Below are 21,563 nucleotides of genomic sequence, written 5' to 3'. Positions count from 1 at the left end.
CCTTTGCTGTGATTCTGAGACAGCGTTCTTTTCTGAAAAAGTTTGAGTTTACAGGAACAGTACAGTTCACTGCCTGCGAAAACTGTAGGATTGTGAAATAGCTCATAATCAATCAACTCTCCTTTGGTCTGGACTGATCTCTGATCCCTGATAATGATAAAAGGTTCTATGAAGATCTGACTCCATGATTATTTTTACATCCTTTCATAGGTTTTGCATCTCTTGCATTTTTAAAGATCCCTATCCCTGCCTTATCTGTGGAAGGTAAATAGTTACCTATTATAGGTTTTTGTGTAATCAGGTTAAATATATAGCTTTGTTAATTTCTTTAGGATGACTGATGGCTCAGTTCTTGGGTATCCAGCTATAAGCACTTTTATATCTCAGGGGCTGATAACAAACTTCTTTTTCTTATTGTTACAGTACATGAAGGTCACATCAACCTTTTATCATGATTGTCATCTTTTTTTATTCTACTATTCATTTTTTAAAATTTATTTTACCCCTGTTATAGGCTCAAACTATTACAAATCAACATAAATGTGACCATGGACCACAAAAACAGTCTTAAGTAACACGGATATATTTGTAGCAGGAGCCAAAAATACATTGTATGGGTCAAAATTATAGATGTTTCTTTATGCTCAAAATCATTAGGATATTAAGTAAAGATCATGTTCCATGAAGATATTTTGTAAATATATCAAAATGTATTTTTTGATTAGTAATATGCATTGCTAAGAACTTCATTTGGACAACTTTAAAGGCGATTTTCTCGATATTCAGATTCACCCTCAGATTCAAGATTTTCAAATAGTTGTATCTCGGCCAAATATTGTCCTATTCTATCCTAACTATACATCAATGGAAAGCTTAGTTTTCAGATGACGTATAAAACTACATTATAAAAAATAAAAAATACCCTTATGACTACTTTTGTGGTCCAGGGGTCACATATATATGACTTCTTGCATGAGATGTGGTGCAGTAGACTGTGCACGTTTTGCACTGTCCACGAGTCCCCAGAGGTCGGGTCCTAACCTGGGACATTTTGTGATCTCACTTTCTCCTTTGACCCCTACATTTCTGTCTACACTTTCTGTCTACAATATTTTCAGCATAAAGCCTAATATAGCTAGTGTGGAGACAACAGTAAAGAGGTTTTTTGAGATGGCCAAAGAAAAACCAAGGAAGGTATCTGTTATTTGTCTTTTTTTATTGTGTATAATTTTAGGAGATGTAATTTAGCATACAAATAAATAAATACATGTGATTTCCACCAGTGACGTTTGTACCACAGAATACTATCCGACACAAAAAAATGACAGAAATTCTCCTGAGATGCATGCGTATTTATTTTCTAAAAGTCCACAGGTCGTCTCTGGGCAGTTGAACAAACACTCTATAATCTTGTAAGCTATTTACTACATTTCTTGAGCGTATCTTGGCACTATTCAAAGATGCTGTCAGCAAAGATCCTTCTGAAAACACCAAAAACAGTCACGAGGAAACTTCTGTTTGCGCTCATTTGCATTAAGTGCGACTGTTTACGGAGCTCATTGGCTGTTCGGGCAGCGAAAGCCCCGCCCCCTGTCCAGCTGCGCCTCTGGATTGGACGCCTCGGTCGCCTGTCAGCGAGCCATCAGTAGAGGCACGAGTTCGCGCTGCTCTCGCTGAAGTGTGATCAGTTTCAGCCGCGTAGTGGGACTCAGCGAGACCTGATGCACAAGTCAAGGCGACGCGCAGCGGACATGAAGCCGGATTGGCTCTGATTTTTAAAAGCCCTTTCATTCAAGAGGCTGTCCATTATCAACATGGCAGAACCGTCGGTTCCAGTACCCCCTCAAAAAATGGCGTCACTTAGCCGGGTCCGAGCCTTTACTCTGATTTTCTTAACTGCAAGCAGTTATTTAATTACTCCCACAAGTGGCAAGGAAGGAGGGGGAGAGGAGACGGTCATCATCGGGCTGAGGCTGGAGGACACGGACGACATTTCCTTCATGGACAGGGGCTATTTGCGGGTCAGCGAGAGGTCTCGGGTGAGATTGAGGGTGTACGGGCAGAACATCAACAACGAGACGTGGTCCAAAATCGCCTTTACGGAACACGAGAGGAGTCGAGTGATTGGCACCATCGACAGCTCCTCGGGGGACAACAAGAGTCAGGAGGACACGTCGGGCTTGCACCCCTGTGGCATCAGGACGTCGGATATTCTCATCTTGCCCAACATCATTTTGAATCGCAAGACGTCTGGCATCGTGGAAATCGAGGTCAAACCTCTGCGAAAGACTGAGAGGAGCAAAGCGTACTACCTGTGCATCGCCACTTCCACACCTGCTGTGGCCGGCACGCACGACCCCTGGACGGAGAACACGTGGATCTATCACGATGGAGAGGACACCAAAGTGATCGTGGTGGAGGAGAAAAAGTTTCTGCTCCCTTTCTGGCTTCAGGTCATCTTCATTTCCATGCTGCTCTGCCTCTCGGGCATGTTCAGCGGCTTGAACTTGGGTCTGATGGCGCTGGATCCCATGGAGCTGCAGATCGTCCAGAACTGCGGGACGGAGAAGGAGAAGAACTACGCCAGGAAGATCGAACCCGTCCGGAGTCAAGGAAACTACCTGCTTTGCTCGCTTCTTCTGGGGAATGTTCTGGTCAACACCACCCTGACCATTCTGTTGGATGATATTGCCGGCTCTGGATTGATAGCTGTAGTGATGTCCACCATTGGCATTGTCATTTTTGGAGAGATTGTGCCTCAAGCGATATGTTCACGACACGGTCTTGCCGTGGGTGCGAATACAATCTTCCTGACCAAATTCTTCATGCTGCTCACTTTCCCTGCGTCCTATCCGGTAAGTAAACTGCTCGATTATCTCCTCGGTCAGGAGATTGGCACGGTGTACAACCGGGAGAAGCTCTTGGAGATGTTGAGGGTCACGGATCCCTATAATGACTTGGTGAAAGAGGAGTTGAACATCATTCAGGGCGCCCTGGAGCTCAGGACTAAGACCGTGGAAGATGTGATGACCCCGTTGCGCGATTGCTTCATGATCACCGGCGACACCACGCTCGATTTCAACACCATGAGCGAGATCATGGAGAGCGGCTACACGCGCATTCCGGTGTTCGAGGGCGACAGGTCCAACATAGTGGACCTGCTGTTCGTGAAGGACCTTGCGTTTGTGGATCCAGACGACTGCACCCCGCTGAAGACGATAACGAAGTTTTACAGCCATCCTTTACATTTCGTCTTCAACGACACTAAACTCGACGCTATGCTGGAGGAGTTCAAGAAAGGTGAGAGAGCGCTGGCGCGGATGCCAAAGATGAGTCTTTGATTGCGCGGGCTGACAATGTTGGTTGCATTGGAGGCTGTCTTACTATTTTAGGCAACGTTGCAAAGAAGTTTGAAAGCTATTTTAAAGTTATTTGAAAGCTAGACCAGTTTTGCAGCATATCGTGCATTAAAGCAGCCCCGTGTCTTTTACGCACGACTAAAAGAGATTTCATTCAGATGTACAGAATTAACATTGCTTATTCTCCAACTGTATTTTAGCCCATTCAGATAGCTACACATTGATTTGCCAGGCAACCAAATAGTTTATTCTTTGATTTCAGTAAGGAAAGGCACTCTTACGTTTAAGTTTACTCATTAAAATAATATTGCAATACCGTGAGTTTTCATATCATCCCCAGTATCATCCTTTGCTAACTTTTAAAATATTCCGTCTTCCCTCTTTTTATCACCTATAATGATTTAAACCATACATTTGGGATGAAACTTATGTTTAAATATTGTCTTAAATTTTTAAGTAAAATCAATGGTGCCAAAGATACAACTTACACTACTACTTACATTGCACTTTTGGGACAATTTTGAATTGAATTTTTTTAGAAATGATCTCACAAAACCAGTCATAAGTAGCATGGGTATATTTGTAGCAATAGCGAACAATACATTGTATAGGTTAAAATTATTGATTTTTCTTTTATGCCAAAAATCATTAGGATATTAAGTAAAGATCAAGTTCCATGAAGATATTTTCATGGAAGTTTCCTACCGCAAAATATATCAAAATTTAATTTTTGATTGGTAATATGCATTGCTAAGAACTTAATTTGTACAACTTTAAAGGTGATTTTCTCAATATTAAGATTTTTTTGCACCCTCTGATTCCAGATTTTCAAATAGTTGTATCTCAGCCAAATGTTGTCCTATCCTAACAAACCATACATCAGTGAAAAGCTTATGTATTTCAGATGACTTAATTAAAAAAAAACGGACCCTTATGACTGGTTTTGTGGTCCAGGGTCACATATTTGTATCACAATAAAGGAAATAATTTGTTATATCATCATAATGTGAACTTTTTCACAGTATATGTGGGAATAAAGAGGCAGGTCAATCTCATTTAAGAGTTTGCTAAATACTTCCTCTCCGTACCTAATGTTCGCTCCTTTTTGAGTGTTCCTACATGATTTAAAATTTTGACCTTCACTTGCTGCCCTCAGGACCCTACAAACGTGTTATAATATCCCTAAATGCGTGGAAGTGCTTGCACTAAGTGCTGTATCTCGATGTGCCCTCACATAGCTAAGGGTTAATGCTTGCAGCAGAGGTGAGAATGTAGTGATGCAATGGAAATACACTGCAGGTGTACTCACAGTTGCTAAAGGATGACTCAGGGGGGTTATTAGGTGTAATGAAATAACATGCCACTTCAACAGTCTGTGTTATGTGGGTAAAAGGAGGATCTTGATGGGAATTTTCTTTGTAAGTAGTTGAGGAAAGACTATAGAATATAGTTTAAAAGATTGCTATTTTGGTGTAAAGAAATTAAACTGTAAGCTAAATTGCATATAGCAGCACATTCCCCCAAAACAAACAAATAAGAGTAGATTTACAGTTTGTGGTGCAAATCAGATTCTAATGTAGGGGCTTAACGTAATAATCGGTTTTACATTAGACGTAGCCTCATGTTTTATGACAGCATGCCCACCTCTGCACATCTGATGTTTTATTTAAAGTCAAACCAGCGTACAATGAGTATCAAAATGAACTATATTAGTGTATTTTATTGTATCATATTAAAATATTTCTTGACTTGGCAACTATGAGAGTGCGCAGCCATTATAAGAATTTTAGAAACTTTGGCTGTGATTGTGGCTCTTTTGTTGTTGGCTGCTTTCCAGAGGAAACTCACCATTGGCTGTTGGTTTTCTAATGACTGATTAGGGGAGTGGGCACAAATCTGGCTGTGGTTTGAGCACTCTCTCAGTTCAAAGTGCTTTGTATTGTAAGTCAGTGTTAATTAATCTAATGCCTCTTGTGGAGCTGCACAGCCATCCAAAGTAGGAACAAAATACATTACTCTTGCCAAGCACACCTTCAAACTGTAATTTGTTTCTCTTTGATGTTGCTTTTTGAGTGGCAAAAGTTGCTTTTCCGCAGCTGACTTACATGATAACTTTGAAACATCAGGTAGCTGATACTCAATTCTGACAGAGGAAAATGGACTCTGTAATGGTCAACTAATTGGGGGTCCAAATGAGAAGGGCTTTTGACTGCAATCATGACCTTGAAGGTCAGCCTTAAAATTCCTAGAACTACAGACTAGTTCCTTTATGATTGAAATAATTAGTGTGTCATAGAGGGACCCCTGCCAAACAGCAGTTTTGTGTTTAATGAGAATGGCATTGTTCATCATCTGGGCTTAACCCAAAGCGATGGTTTAGGAGGCATTTGCTGCAAAGATTCTTACATGTTAAGTCGACTGCGTATTAGTTTTCTCTCGTAGTATGCTAGTACGTGATGTTTATTTGTAGGAATATTTCCTATGATAAACAGAGGTGCATATTTAACATATTTGTGTGATGAAATATTTAAGTTAATTCAGAGCTAAACAATAAGGATGGCCCACTGGCCCAGGATCAGTGTGGGACAGTGCTGCATTAAAAATATGAATATTTCTACCAATGTCTTCAACCCATCATTATTGTGTGGTTGACAGGGCAAGTAAAAATTATTGGCCCAACTAGCCAACGTAAAAAAAAAAATCTTTTGTGTTGGGAGTCAAACTGACCCCTATTGGTTTTCCTGTAATTTGATAAAAATTAACAATTTGAAAAACACAAGTTAGGTAAAACTGAAAACCTACTGTAACTTGTCTAACACTAAAATATAAAATACATGAGAACCTACAGACTCAAAATTTACTTAAAATAGTCTTTTGAATCATCCAAGGAAACCATTTTACCATCTAGTTGAGCTTTACAGTCAATAAAAATCTGTCAAAGGCTGTTTTTTGGTTGTTAATTTTTTGGATCTAAGTTACTAGATTGTGGAGGCACTGAAAAGAACTATGAGAAATCCATTTAACACTCACAAGTGTTTGAGAAAAAGACAACAGATAGGCAGAGGATGTATCAATAGTGATAATTACTACTTACACAAAGTACAACTACTGTAAGATACTGTTTATACTTGTAGTTATTTGCACCTCGTTTTTTGTTTGTGTCTGTGCAGTTAATTTTAAACTAGTTCATTTATATATATATGTATATGTGGGTTTTAGTCTCTTATAAGCTACAAAGGAGGATTTAAAGGGATATTTCACCCAAAAATAACAATTTTCCAATGATTTACTTACCCTTCAGCCATCCCAGGTGTATATGATTTTTTTCTTTCAGATGAATACAATTGGAGTTATATTAAAAAATGTCCTGCTCTTTCAAGCTTTATACTGGCAGTGAATCGGGTTTAAGATTTTGAAACCTCAAAAAACTGTCCATCCATCATAAAAAGTACTCCAAACTGCTCTGGGGTTTAATGAAGGCCTTCTGAGATGAATTGATGCATTTGGCAAATATCTATATATTTAAAACTTTATAAACCGTAATCTCTAGCGTAGCTTAAGCTCTGGTAAGAATATGCTAGTCTCACGAGAATCAGTGATTGACAGTAGCGTCACTACTAGCTTAACTACATTTCTCAGTGGTGTGGTGGTAGCGTCACTGTTTTCTTAATCAAATAGCTTTTTTAGTAGCAAAGCTCTTTTTTTTGGATCAAGTATTGCAGAAGTTTCAACAAAAGCTACATTATCCAAAGCATTCTGAAGCTCAAGCTCAAATCGGAAATATCTTTAGGCCAGTATATCTATATGGTAACAATATACAATACGATTTAATTATTGTTTGCTAATGTATTAACTAACATGAGCATACAATGAACAATACATTTATTACAGTATTTATTGGTGTCAGTCGATTAAAAAAAAAAAAAACTAATTAATCACACATTTTTTTCTGAAATTAATTGCAATTAATCCCACCTAACATTACAATTTTTAATTATACTTTTATATTGCAATAATTTCACATTCGTTCTTCAGATTAATGTAGGAACAACATAAAGGAAGTATATTTTTTATATTTGTTTAATGCCATCTTTTTTATGACTGAAGGCAAGTGTCACTGACACCAATTGATGTCTCTATGAATTTTTTCATAATATTTAATCATTGACTATAGCCATTCAGCATTACAGTATGAGAGCTTTCAATTGAACATTTATTAGACTTGTAATTTAAGTGAACTTAAAATAATTTTAACATAACCCCATTATAATAACTTTCATATAGCTACCTGTGCCCTTCAGCAGGAAAAATAGTCAAATTTAATGAAGTTATCAAACACTAAAATGTAAATTAAATAAAAGATAAAGCTTAAAACTACTACAGTTATTGATTTCCACAGCAGCTGGTTATTAGGATATTTTGGCTGCTGTTACTTTAAAAGCTGCCTCTGCTGAACTTGAAGCGGATCTGACACTGCTTTAAGTGTGACTTGAATTTGATACAGCGCTTTAAAAGCCTAATACGGCGCGCACCATCATATTTGTGCATGCACTTGAAGAACACGCTCTACAAACACAGTATTCACTGGTTAAGTCTGACGTCAAGCGTCACCTGACTTTCAGGTTCAAACGCTCTATCAGATGATATGAGAAAACAACAAATGGTACTAATTAATACACTCACAATGTGATATAATACTACCAAAAAATTATAATCGTACCCTTTAACGCCATACTGAAATCCCAGATAGCCATACAATGAAAATATAAATATAAATAAATACATATAAAAATTATTTGTGTTTGGGATGCTTTGAGCACGGAGACTGTAGTGTAAACCGTACATTTGAAAACGTTTAGCTTAAATGTTTAATATGAATAAACAGTGCTCACAAACGGCTGGTGAGATGGTATTCTCAAGTGAAATGAGTTGAGTTTGGACCCAGAAACAGCGTTCGTTTGTGCGTTCAATGGACACATTACGTCATCACTTAACAAGCCCTTAACGGCTGACAGGACAGGAAGATTCATTTTTACTGACAAATAAACAGACAACATCTCATCTGACCAGAGTTCACTGATGTTCTATTGAAGCTCCGCCTGGTGCTGAGATTACGATGGAGTGCGCATTAGTTAATAAAAAATACAGTCATTCATTGGTAGTTTGTTAGTTCACATCTAATGTTAACAAACAAAACTTTAGATTTTTATAATCCATTAATAAATGCTGCAGAATTACCGTCGAGAACCAAGTTTTGTTTACAGGAAAAACAGTCTCCTTTTGGCTTCTTCTGACATTTTTTTATGTAAATACTAATTTTATCACAGTGTCTGCTTACATCCTATGTCATCCACTGGAACGCCAGTCTCTCATGAACATGCATATGGACATTATATGGACATTTTTCTTACACAAACGCATCAGTTCACTTCACAAAGCCTTTATTAACCTCCCAGAGCTGTTTGGAGCACTTTTATGATGGATGGATGCATTTTTTTGGGCTATTATTATAAAACTTGGAAGGGCCAGGACATTTTTCAGTACATCTCTTATTGTATTCGGCTGAAAGAAGAAAGTCATATACACCAAGGATGGCTTGAGGGTGAGTAGCTCATGGGGTAATTTTAATTTTTTGGGTGAACTATCTTTTTAAGTATCCAAGCTAAGTATGTCCATTTAGTGCATGCTTGCATTTAAAAACTATGCACAAAACTTACGCTTTGTCAAATCTCCATAAGCCCAGGAATAGTAGTGCATGGTGATGTCTTTTTTTGTAGTACTTGCCTCATCAAACTCATTCACCTTCCAAAGGATGTAGAAACCATTTTCATTGCTAACAGACAGAACAAAGTACATAAAGACAAAGGTCGTGAAATTAGAGCCTAATTCTTCTGAACACACTAACCTTCAGTATGACTTTAGTGCCAGCATTGTTATCAGCCTCTTGATGCGATCAATCTGTTGATTTATGCAAGATCTGTTAATTTTCTTAAGTCATGCAGATGAACTCTTGGCCTTCAGTTCTTTCTTAGCAAATGACTCATCTGTATCTCCATCTGCGATCATGTTTTTGTCATTGTGGTTATAAGAATCTATTATACAGCCTGACTTTATCTTAATACATTTATGTTGCTATGTTCAAAAATATACCACAAATGTTGAATAAGCCATAAAAGATAAAAATCAGCCTGCACATCAGTATGCACTAGACATGTTATCAGTGTTCACATCTACAGATGTCATAATCCACTGTAATTCATTTACAGTACAGCAATTGCTGTTTTTTTGTACCGCAGACCCACTGTGGTTGGCCTCCACATGAGTTTTTGCACGTATTGAACCAATCCACCCACTAATGTAGGCCAATCTATGCTTAATTCAGAATCAGCAACCTCCTTTCTTTCTTGTTTTAACGTGGGAATTCTTTTTCACTTCACTTGGCCCAGTTTGGGCCACATTATATCTCATAATAGAGGACATCCCTGCTTCTTTTAATGTTATGCTCAGTCCAAACATCCTCTTGAAAAAAGTCATTTTTGTGGCATCCTGCATCTTTAAGTTTGATAAGCAATCAACCAGTGTGCTGACTTCTGCTAAGATGTTGGAGAGTGCTTAGTAACACTTGCTTATGCTGGTAGGGATTACGTGGCGTCATATTGGCAGGAACTGTGCTGGATGCAGTGTGTGGGATCCCCCTTTGAGCTCACTATTGTTTCACACTTAGACTCTTACAGATATACACTATTATAAGGGTAGTAACAATATATTGTGTCACAATGTATTGCAATATAGAAATACAACAATATGTATCATGGATAGCAAAAAAAGGCACTGTGAATAAATTAAAAATAAAATATATTTTTTTAACAAAATACAAGCTTTAAAACTTGTTAAATATACGTAGTCAGGGAGAGAGTGCAAGCATTTTTGTTGAATGCAGAAGCAGTATCTTAATATCATTACCCTGTTCTTTAGAGAACAGAACCAAGTCCAAGCCTATTCAAGTTCACCCCTGATGTAATAACAAATTCTAATCAGAACAAAAATTTACATAGTTACAAAACTGATATGGTGCCTGCGAGTTTTAAGTTCCAAAATGCAGTTTAAATGCAGCTTCAATTTTGAAGTTGGAGGAGAAAATGAGATGGGAGTTTTTCGACATACCCTAACTCTCTTGAACCGGAATGCACAGAGCACACACAGAGCTAGACAAGACAAGCATTTGAGGTTAAAAAGTATAAAAAATAACGAATCGTTTTGCTAGATAAGACCATTCTTTCTTGGCTGGGATTGTGTAGAGCCCTTTGAAGCTGCATTGAAACTGCATTTTGGAAGTTCAAACTCCACTATTGATGTCCACAATATAGAGAGGAATCTTGAAATGTTCTCCTCAAAAAAACATAAAAAAAATAATAATTATCATAATAATAATACCATTCTAAGTCTAATTGGGCTTTGTCAACAGTATTGTGAGATCGACATCATGCATCAAATCGAATTATGACATGATGGCAATATTGTTACACCCCTGACTATTACATAGCATTGATTTATGCTATTTGTACCATTATTTGTGATTTGCTTTTTATTTACATTTTTAATAACTTTTCTAACTGTAAGAATTGTTGCAATTTTGACTTTTTCTCAGAATTGCTTGATATAAACTCGCAGCTGGGAGTTATAAAGTCAGAATTGTGAGAAATAAAGTCACAATTGCAAGATAAAATCTCACATTTCTTATATCACATTCTTATATCACATTCTTATATCTTGCAATTCTGACTTTTTAACTTGCTTTTGCAATATCACGCAGTTCTGACTTCATTACTCAGAATTTTGAGTTTATATATCCCAATTCTGATTTTATAACTTGCAATTGCGGGTTTATATCTCACAATTTTGAGAAAAAAAAGAAAATTGCGAGTTTGTATTATGCCATTCTGATGAAAAAAAGCCAAAATTGCGAGATGTAAACACAGTTGTGAGAGAGAAAAGTCAGAATTGTGAGATAAAAAGTCGCAATTACCTTTTTTATTTTTATACAGTTGTGTAAACAGGCTTTCGTAAATCACAGACATGTTGATGTCTTGAACGCAATATCCAGTCAGAAACGTTTTAGTTTGTCAGAACTCCCTTTCCACTGAAAGAGTTTTGCACGCTCGTGAATCGTTTCATAAACTAAGCACAGACGGGTTGTAAATAAGAGAGATTCATTATGTCGTTTAGAGAGCTTCATTGATTGAACTAAGATGAGTGATGTTTTTAGTGATAATAATGGGAGTGCAATGTCATACACACTTTCTAGGCTATATTCCATTCAGAATTTGCATGAAACTTCTGTTTTTCAGACACATACATGCTGCAAAGTTTCGGGAATGACATCCACATATTTATGCTGGATTCCTTTACGAAATAGCAGTGATTGACACAGTGATAACCAAAGCAATGCACAAGACCAAAAATATAGCGTATGTGTGAGCGGACTCAGTGATTTAATTCTGGAACCGGTCCTGGTCACACTTCCACAGACAGTGCACGTCCTGAGTGAGATCTTGTTCATGGACCAAAAGCGTGTGCGTGCGTAACTTTATTGAGATTGGGATATATCAACCAGTAATTTCATTTTCAGTAACGGATGGTAGAAAGTTCAGGAATGAATAGTATGTGATTTATGACAGAATATAGTCCCACAAACCTAATGAATGTCTTGAAATACATAATCTGAACAATGTCTTGAAGTATGGTAACCATAGTATAAGCAGAATAATTGACAATGGGCCACATCATTATATCAGGTGTGCATTATTTTCTAATTCAGCGGCCCGTTGTCAGTTATTTAAATTTATATGTATGTATGAAAGGTTTTGACTGCTATAGTCATAGAATATGAGTGCTAGAATTAAATATGAAAGAACTGAAGTGCTGTTGTGTTGCAGGCTATTGGCAGTAGTAGGGTTCTGTCAGTTCTGTCAGGGTTAAATGTTAGTGAGCATTCCCTCCATTGTCATTCCATGTGTGCAGTGCAAAGCGCATGCTAAGACGTGGCTTTTCAAATGGCCTACATTCCACAAATTCTGGTACATGAACATGAAATGGCCTTAAAACCGATTAGTAAAACAATTGAGTAGTGCCAGTGTGGCCAGAGTACCTCCACAAAGTCCGTCTGATCTAACATTTCTAGCCTCTGCTGTGCCTTGTTGCTGTGCCTTGTTCAAGCTTATATTAATGTTGTACTCAATGGATGAGTGTTTCGAAATAATTGTTTATTTAGAAGTTGCTTGGCAAAATCATTTTTAATAGAGTTAAGCTAGGTCAAATCAAACACTGAGTGCTGATTAATGGGCTTTTATTTTTCCTGACTATTATGCAATCAGATTGTTCTCTGATTCAGACATCTGCTTGTATCCTCACTCTTTAATCTGTCTCCGCTTGGAAACGGGAAACGCTTCGGAATCAAACAAACAAATAAAAAAATGGAAACGTGCTTTCCAGAAATACATTTGGGATGTTAGTATTTACAAACAGACAGTTTGTGCTATTTTGGGAAACAAAGTCATTTGGTGTTAGGTAATAAGGGTTTTTGGTAGCTATTTTGAGATTTTAACAAGTTTTATTTTAGTTTTCACATGTTGTTAATGTTTATGAAGATCAGAGGAATATTATGTCACTATTGCAGTCTTTAAGCATCTGCCTAAATCCAGTCCAGTCAGTGAAAGTCTCAGGTCTGCCACTGTACTTCAATTCCTGGAAAGAATATTGGGATCCAGCTCTCCTTCTTTACTGTAATTAAAGATCAAGCAAGTTCAGCATAACACTTCTCTTTCAAGCATTAACACCCCCGTTCCTTTGCCTTTCTCTCTCTTTTTCTCTGCCATCTACTTCACAACACATTCAGAGCCGCAGAACCCACTTGGGTTTCAAAACTGCCCCCTGGCATTCCCAAGCCTTCCGTGCCATGCCCCCTCCCCCCATATTGTCCTTTTGCCCGTTTCCCTCAATGTCGTAAATTACAAGCGACACAAACCCTTGCCTAATGCTCTGGCATGGAAGTCTTCCAACCAGAGGAGCTCTGGGCTGGCATCAATGATTGCGGTAAGCAGTTCACTCTCTTAGTGAGAGGAAAAACAGCCATGCCAAAACGGGTGCTGCCATGGAGGTTTATAAAATACAGCACTAGTGTCAGCTAAAGACATGACTAAACTTAACTCACATTAAGCAGTTTATCTTGTGAGTCTCAAGATGCATGGTTGTGGTAGGCTTGTTCTTGCATTTATTATATTTTCAGCCAATTCTTGCATGATCATGAAAACTGCCCCCAACAATACTTACATAATATTAAAATGACAGTTGAAGTTAAAAGTTTACACACATCTTGTAGAATCTGCACACTGAAGAAGGCCTTTGAGCCGAAACGTTTGTGTCTTTATCCCATTGGTGATCTATGTATAATAAAACAAAAATAGACGGCTTTAATATGTGAGTGCGGATCATGGTTTTGTATATCAAGTAAATTTTGGGGGGTGAAAACATTTGGAATTTGAAGACCAGGGTAAATGTAACTTATTTTGTCTCCTGGGAAACATGTAAGTATCTTCTGTTGCTTCTGAATGGTAGGACTAAATTTAAAAAAAATATGATATCTAGGCAAAATAAGAATAATGTACATATCCTCATTCTGTTCAAAAGTTTACACCCCCCGCTCTTAATGCATTGTGTTTCCCTCTGAAGCATCAGTGAGCATTTGAACCTTCTGTAACAGTTGCATATGAGTCCTTCAGTTGTCCTCAGTGTAAAAAGATGGATCTCAAAATCATACAGTCATTGTTGGAAAGGGTTCAAATACACAAAATTGCTGAAAAACCAAAGAATTTTTTGGCACCTGAAGGTTCTGTTCTGGACAAACAAGGGACTCATGAACAACTATCACTGAACAGAACAAAACAAAAATCACAGATGTGGATCATTCAGGTAACAACACGATAATAAGAATCAAGCGTATGTAGCCTAAACTTTTGAACAGGGTCATTTTTATAAATTCTGTAATTTTCTCTTGTGGACTATATGTAAACATCTTTTATGTGATGATATCTTATTCAGGCTAGTACTAAATAAAAAATAACATGAATTTTGTATGATCCCTCTTATTTTGGTAAAATAATTAACATTTTGCAGATTCTGTAAGGTATATGTAAACTTTTGACATCAATTGTATTTATTTAGCATAAAAAAGGACACAAAAATAAGAAAAGGAAGGGAAAGTCCAAAAAATAAATTTTTAATTTGGATGTAAAATTCTGTACACAAAAGTGGGACAGAACTACATGCAGAGATGAATAGAAGTTAAAAAATAAATAATATACCCTGCTTGTAAAAGATAGGGTATAACAGTTAAAAACTTTTACTTTTAGTCTGCGCCAATAACCATTCTGACATTTAACGCCATTGCTCCTCAGGGATCCCAAATTCAAGTCCTGGCTTGTGGACCTTTCCTGATCCCGTCCTCTTCTCTCTCTCCCACTTCGCTTCCTGTCTATACCTAACTTTCCTATCATAATATAAATGTGAAAACGCCAAAAATTAAAAAAAACAAAAAAAAAAACAAAAACTTTCCTTTTAGCTTGTAGCTTAATAGTGTCCAGTCACAATTGTTTTCATTTCACAGCTGACACATATATTTACATATTCATAGGTATGGTTTGTCCAAAAATAAAATACTGTCTTCATCTACTCTTCTTTTCATTTTATTGAAAGGATGTGTGATTTGTTTTTGTTATGTTGAGGAGTAAGGAATTGTCTAGCAGAGTGTCCATGCTGCACATTTCCATCACAGGGGTCATTTACGCTTGGATCCAACACTGTTTTCTGTAGCTGAGTTTGGATGTATCTAGTACAGAGGAGACATGCAGGAGACAGCAGGAGCTGTTATTTGTTGGAGTGCATTATGGTGAATGCTGTATCAGTGCATTTATCTTTTTTGCTGTGTAGTTGATGGAAAGAGAGAGCGGCTGTTGTTCTGTCCAACTGAGTCACCTCTTCAGATGTCTTCTCCACTCTGTTGCCTTCCCATGGCACGCTTTCTGTTATAGTTAAATCACAAAATAAAATGCAAGCAAAGATGACCCACAGAAATCATACTCAAAACAGAAATGTTACCACTACAAGTCATACTTGATATTAATTTACTGATCCTTACACTTGCCCACATATTGAAAAAATATTCAGGATCCAAAATATCACTTCATTCTAATCATAATGGAAATGAAAAGTCAAGTTAGTTTTGGCAGGTCATGTCTGTTAAACTCTTATTAGCTGACTCTCAGCTGATCCACGTCTGCCTATAGGAATACGATATATAAGGTCCTTCATCAGCAGCTTTCGCGTTGCTTAATATCTAATTACCCTCACCCATCTCCAGCTCTTCCTGTTGTTCAGTCAGGATTCGGCCTTCTCCTTTTAAAAAGACTAATTTCTAAAATGTGCACATTAAATTAATGAACATTGATGATACAGAGCTGGGTAGATTATTGACAAATTGTAATCTGTTACTGATTCCAAATTACATGACAAAATTTGTAGTTAGTAACTTAATCCATTACACATTTTAGGTAATATAATCAGATTACTTTGACCTAACTCGTTTATCACAGTGATTTAAATAGGATAATCTTGTACCATATTAACATACAAATACAAAGAGTAAGAAAATATTTTTTTTTATTTGTTTACTTCTGTGTCATGTGAATATAACCAATGTCAGACAACCAATGAACATCCAAATGTGTTACTTAATTATTAAAATATTTATTTTAAGATCTCAGGGGTACATATATTTTAAATATATTGAATTTGTGCATTTGATGTGTTGGACAAAAAGCCTTCCAAAGACATAGAAATGCATGGTTAAATAACCTACTGAGTGATAATTCAAATAAAAATTAATTTGTTCATCAGTAGTTGATACAGTGCTGAAACACTTATAAAACACTTAAAAATGAAATGATTTTTGTAAGTCAGTGGTCAAATGCTGTTTCGCCACTGACTCTTCTTTGTGTGAATGTCCACAAAACTTGAATACTTTTTGAATGTTTATAAGCAGTACGCTATTTTAGAAATGAAAATTTAAAAGATGAAAAGAGGATTTAGAATCAATAAATTATGAGGGTCAATATCACCATAGAGTGCCTATCAAGCCTCACAGTACTCAAAAATTTTGGTCTTAATTTCCCATTAGCTTTATGTCATGCCATAAATAATAGACACTCAAGTACTATAAAACATATTAGCTGAGCTCCCACACAGATTTTTAGACAATTATGGGCCATTATTTGAAGCATATACCCTAAGATATATCCACCCTGTCGTAGACATATATATTACTGTATTTTATATATTTATATATTTTCTGAAAGGTATGACGTCCCTTTCCTAAACAGGGTTATTTGTATGCTTTCAAATTATAAATACCTAAAAGATTGTATATAAACCATGTATTTTATTTTGTTTAAATGTTATTGCCCCCACACCTAGCTAATGAACACACTGGATTATATAGATATTATTAAATTATTATTTTAAATATTATTTTAAAATATCAAGATGACAGGGTGGACCAGCACACGACGAGGTGGACACAAAAAGCAAAACACACAAACCATGACAAAATATGACAATGAAACAACTTAAAATAATGATAATAATAATAAATAATATAATTACATTCTCAGTCATATTGATACCCCCCCATTCATTTCAGTTTTTAGCAATATCAACTACAAATGAATGCTATGAGTGGCCGACACAACTGGGTGGACATTTTTAGCTTCAGTTAGCATATTCGCTTACAACAAACTGTGACTAGCTACATAGTCAGTCTGGGTTGCGTTTCCCGAAAGTTACCAACATAGTTCAACGATTAGTAGTTCAAACAAACATTTGCAAATAGCGTCGCAACCTTACGTGGTTGGAACTACAGCTCTCGACCTGTGGTTAGAAGCATAGTTCCTTGTTAGTAAGACATATGGGCTCAATATATTATGCTTTTGGGCACAATAAGCAAGCTAACATGCAATACAATATATATCTTTGATTCTATCTAAAAATAAATGCATTTTAACCTATGTATTTTTGCATTTCCTCTATAAGCGAAATTGTTGAATAGTGCACATGTGCAGAAATGCCCTGGGAAGACCCTGGAGTATGACGTAAGAGGGAACCCGCGATGAATCAAACATCAAATAACGCAAAATGACAGGGAACAAAAAATAGTGAATTAGTCATCAGGTGCCATGTTCAACATAACTGCATTTTAGAGATCTCTAGCAGAAATTATTACCCCACCACGGCGTGTGACGTCATTAACAACGGCCCTACATTGTTGAACTAATGTGGTTCAAACGACGGTGATGCGACCGTTTTCAGGAAACAGTCGTGACTAGCTATTCGTTTCCACAACAGTGCATCATACTATGGAGGTTAATCAGTGAGTTACTTCGTTGTACGGGAAACGCACCCCTGGCTGTTGAAGATATTTTGGCATATTTAAACAGATTTTGAAAATTCTGTATTCTAATCATTTCTGGCATATTTTATGCCGACAGGGTGGACATGTTAAACTTTGGCAAAGCAAGTAAGCAAACTCATATGAAGAAATTTTGTCAGTTTAAAAGTCACCAACTTACTCACTTCAGCTGTTGAAATTCCAGATAAAAAATCTGTTGTCCAGATGTCACGAAAGGGGGTGGCCTTTTCTTAAAGTGGCGGATTCCCCAATGCGACAGGGTGGACAACCATTCAAGCGACGTAGACAAACTATTGTTTTATTACCAAATGATCAATACACTCAAACTGAGTAATCTATTAACAAAATATTAACAGGAGAACAAAATTTAAAAATGTTATGATTTGACTATATTCTACTCTCATTCAAATTTAATGGGACATAGCAAAATAGCATGCATCCTCCTACACAAAACTTTAATGTTTTTAAAAAAAAAGTAGAAAATGTATCTAAAGAGCCAAGTAATGCTTTTGTTATGAATATAAAAACGTAGTCTAATATAACACATGCTTTCAGTTATTCTTATGTTAAGTTATCATGGCAAATGAGCTATTTATGTACAGGACACCAAAAGGCACCCTACAGTGATAATGACCCATGAATAATTTATTGCTATTCTGTAAATAATATGTTATCATGTAATCCATAAAAAAATTAACTGTAGTCTGATTACAGGTATTTTAAAATGTAATATAATCTAATTACAAGTACTTTATTTTTGGAATCTGATTATATAATCCAGATTACATGTAATCAGTTTCTACCCAGCTCTGTAATGATATCTGTTTTCCCTAGGGGGTTATTGCTGATCTCCCTGCTCTTATTCATGCTAGGAGTTCTTACCCAAATCAGAACCAGCCAATCTAAACTGTATGCTAATTGTCTGTTGTCTTTGACGATAGAAGAAAATACTTAATACTTAAAATACTTACAATATTATTTTTCCATTATCTATTTTATATTTTTAAGATGAAACTGTAAAGTGTGTCACACATAAAAAAAATGATATGATGACATGGGAACTGGTCCTTGTTCAGAACCGATTTCAATATAAATAAATAAACGTTGAAACTAAAGGATATTCATAATATTTAGTTCTGTTAACAAATGTCAGCATGCAGACATAACAGTAACTCTGACAGTGTTTTCCTGCTTCCTAATTTGGCTTCATTGGCAGTGTCCCTACTGAATGTACAGTATATCGCCAGAGCAAAATAATAGTGTTAGTAGAGATGTGAACTTGCAGTTCAAACGGAATGTGATGAGAAATTATAGGCCCGTTCACACCAAAAAACAATAACTATAAAGATTAGCGTCCACACCAGTGGACGATACCGCACACTCATCTGCCACTTTAAATTCTCCAGCTCATTATAGCAGGATTGATTCTGATTGGGTGTCAGTGTTTTTATCATTCATCAGCTGGAAAAAATCATTCTGAAAGCAATTTCAGTGATATTGTTTCTATGTGTCTTTATCGTTATAGCTTTAGTGTGGACTCTGCTATTCTTTAATATTTGACAATGATTTTTAGAATCTTTATTGTTTTCTTTATAGTTATCATCCTTGATGTGAACAGGCCTTAAGGGTCATATGATGTCAATAAAAAGAACATTATTTTGTGTATTTGGTGTAAGGCACTGTGTTTATGCATTTTGAGGTTCAATAACACATTATTTTCTTCATACTGTATATTATTGGTGCTCCTCTTTGCCCCATCTTTCTGAAATGCATAGATTTTTACGAAGCTCATTGTTCTGAAAAGTGCGGTGTGCTCTGATTAGCCAGCTATTCAGTGCGTTGTGTTTGGCCAAATACCTCAACCGCGTGACGGAAAGTTTACACCCCTTACTATGTTGTGATGCCGTGTCCTGGCGCGACGAGACAAAAACAATAAAACCCATTAGAAATGAGTCATTTGTTGCATGCAGTGAGAACATAATTACTGATTATAATGACTCATACTGTCTTTTTACTCATTACGTTGCATTGTGCTGTGTAAACATAACACCATGTCTGCATTTGTGATGGTAGAAAGGACAAACAAGCACTACTCTACACTGCTCAAATTCTTTAAATATGAAAACATACTTACAGGCTGCGAGTCAGATGTGCCAGACTGTCCTTGAAAAGTTGGAATTGCACCACTTTATAGTATGCCGACTTTTACAGCCGGGATTGTAGACTGCTCTCCCAGGTTCAGGAAAACAGTGCTCTGTAAAATGCGCTGCACACACTTGAATATTTGCATTGTACTGTTGTGGAACAGTGTTGTAAATGTAACTTAACCACCGATTTCTAGTTGTGTACTTATTTGGAAGGTCAAAAAACTATTTTTGCTTTCGCAACTAAACACACAGCGTCTCCACAACATGGTGGCGGCTGCAACAATACTACAGCGAGAATAAAAGTTACTCCTTCTTTCTTTGCGTATACATTTGGGTGGTGTTATGCAAATATTCCCACACCATGACTTAGATTTGCAAGGGCATTTTTGAATGAGCCTTTTTAGGAGTCTTAAAGGAGAAGTCCACTTCCAGAACAACAATTCACAAATAATTTACTTGCCCCCTTGTGATCCAAGATGTTCATGTCTTTCTGTCCTCAGTCGTGAAGAAATTATGTTTTTTGAGGAAAGCATTTCAGGATTTTTCTGCATATAATGGACTTCATTGGTGCCCCGATTTTGAACTTTCAAAATGTAGTTTAAATGCAGCTTCAAAGGGCTCTAAACAATCCCAGCCAAGGAAGAAGGGTCTTATCTAGCGAAACGATCTGTAATTTTTTTCGGAAAAATCTGGGATGCACATTCACGTACTATTAATTCACGTCAAAGGTCATGTGAAACGTAGGCGGAACTACAGACTCAGTGTTTACGAAGCGAATACGCAAAGACTAAGAAAGTGCAAGTAAGTCAAACGCTGTTTACAAACAAAAAGGTACAATGATGTCGGACGATTCTGAAGTTGTAGGAGAAAATAACATGGAGTTTTTTGAGATACTCGGAGTACACAGACGATGAACTTGTGGTGATTCAAAGACGTGATTTGTAGTAGTGATAGGAAGTTTGGATGATTTTACCAACTCGGACCTTTGAGTCTCGTTCAGCAAAATGAACAAATCTTTTTTCGAGTCATTTCGTTCATTTTAGCAAAATCAGCGTCACGTGACAGCCCCATAAGATGAACGAACGACTCAAAAAACCCGAAGACTCGAAACAGGTGAACTAATTCCAGTACAGAACCTAATAGGATGTTGCGCATGCGTGACTGAACAAATCACTCCCTGAGATTTGTTCAAAATGAACGAATCGTTCAAGAACGCGCATCCCAAAGCCTGTGCTACAAGAGTTTTTGTGCTTAAAAAGTATACAAATTTTTATTTTTTGAAAACAATGACCGATCGTTTCGCTAGATAAGACCCTTCTTCCTAGGCTGGGATTGTTTAGAGCCCTTTGAAGCTGTATTTAAACAGCATTTTGGAAGTTCCAATACGAGGCACCAATGAAGTCCATTATATGCAGAAAAATCCTGAAATGCTTTCCTCAAAAACCATAATTTCTTTACGACTGAAGACAGAAAGACATGAACATCTTTTAATGACAAGGGAGTGAGTAAATTATTTGTAAATTGTTGTTCTGGAAGTGG

At 36.8% G+C, this 21,563-nt stretch overlaps 1 protein-coding gene across 2 annotated transcripts in view; it reads left to right on the top strand.

Annotated features, from left to right (window-relative positions):
* Positions 1 to 1,629: 1,629 nt before the first annotated feature.
* Positions 1,630 to 21,563, top strand: part of cnnm2b (cyclin and CBS domain divalent metal cation transport mediator 2b) — a 46,889-nt gene continuing 26,955 nt past the window's right edge. For both annotated transcript variants that reach the window (XM_051105662.1, XM_051105653.1), the window contains exon 1: positions 1,630 to 3,300. In XM_051105662.1, the coding sequence (XP_050961619.1) occupies positions 1,815 to 3,300 (1,486 nt within the window). In that variant the 5' untranslated portion in view covers positions 1,630 to 1,814. The remainder of the gene's footprint in view (positions 3,301 to 21,563) is intronic.

Source organism: Labeo rohita, chromosome 1 (assembly GCF_022985175.1).
Source record: "Labeo rohita strain BAU-BD-2019 chromosome 1, IGBB_LRoh.1.0, whole genome shotgun sequence".
NCBI lineage: Eukaryota > Metazoa > Chordata > Actinopteri > Cypriniformes > Cyprinidae > Labeo > Labeo rohita.
Note: the sequence above shows the minus strand (reverse complement) of the source record. Positions and strands in the feature narration are given on the sequence as shown.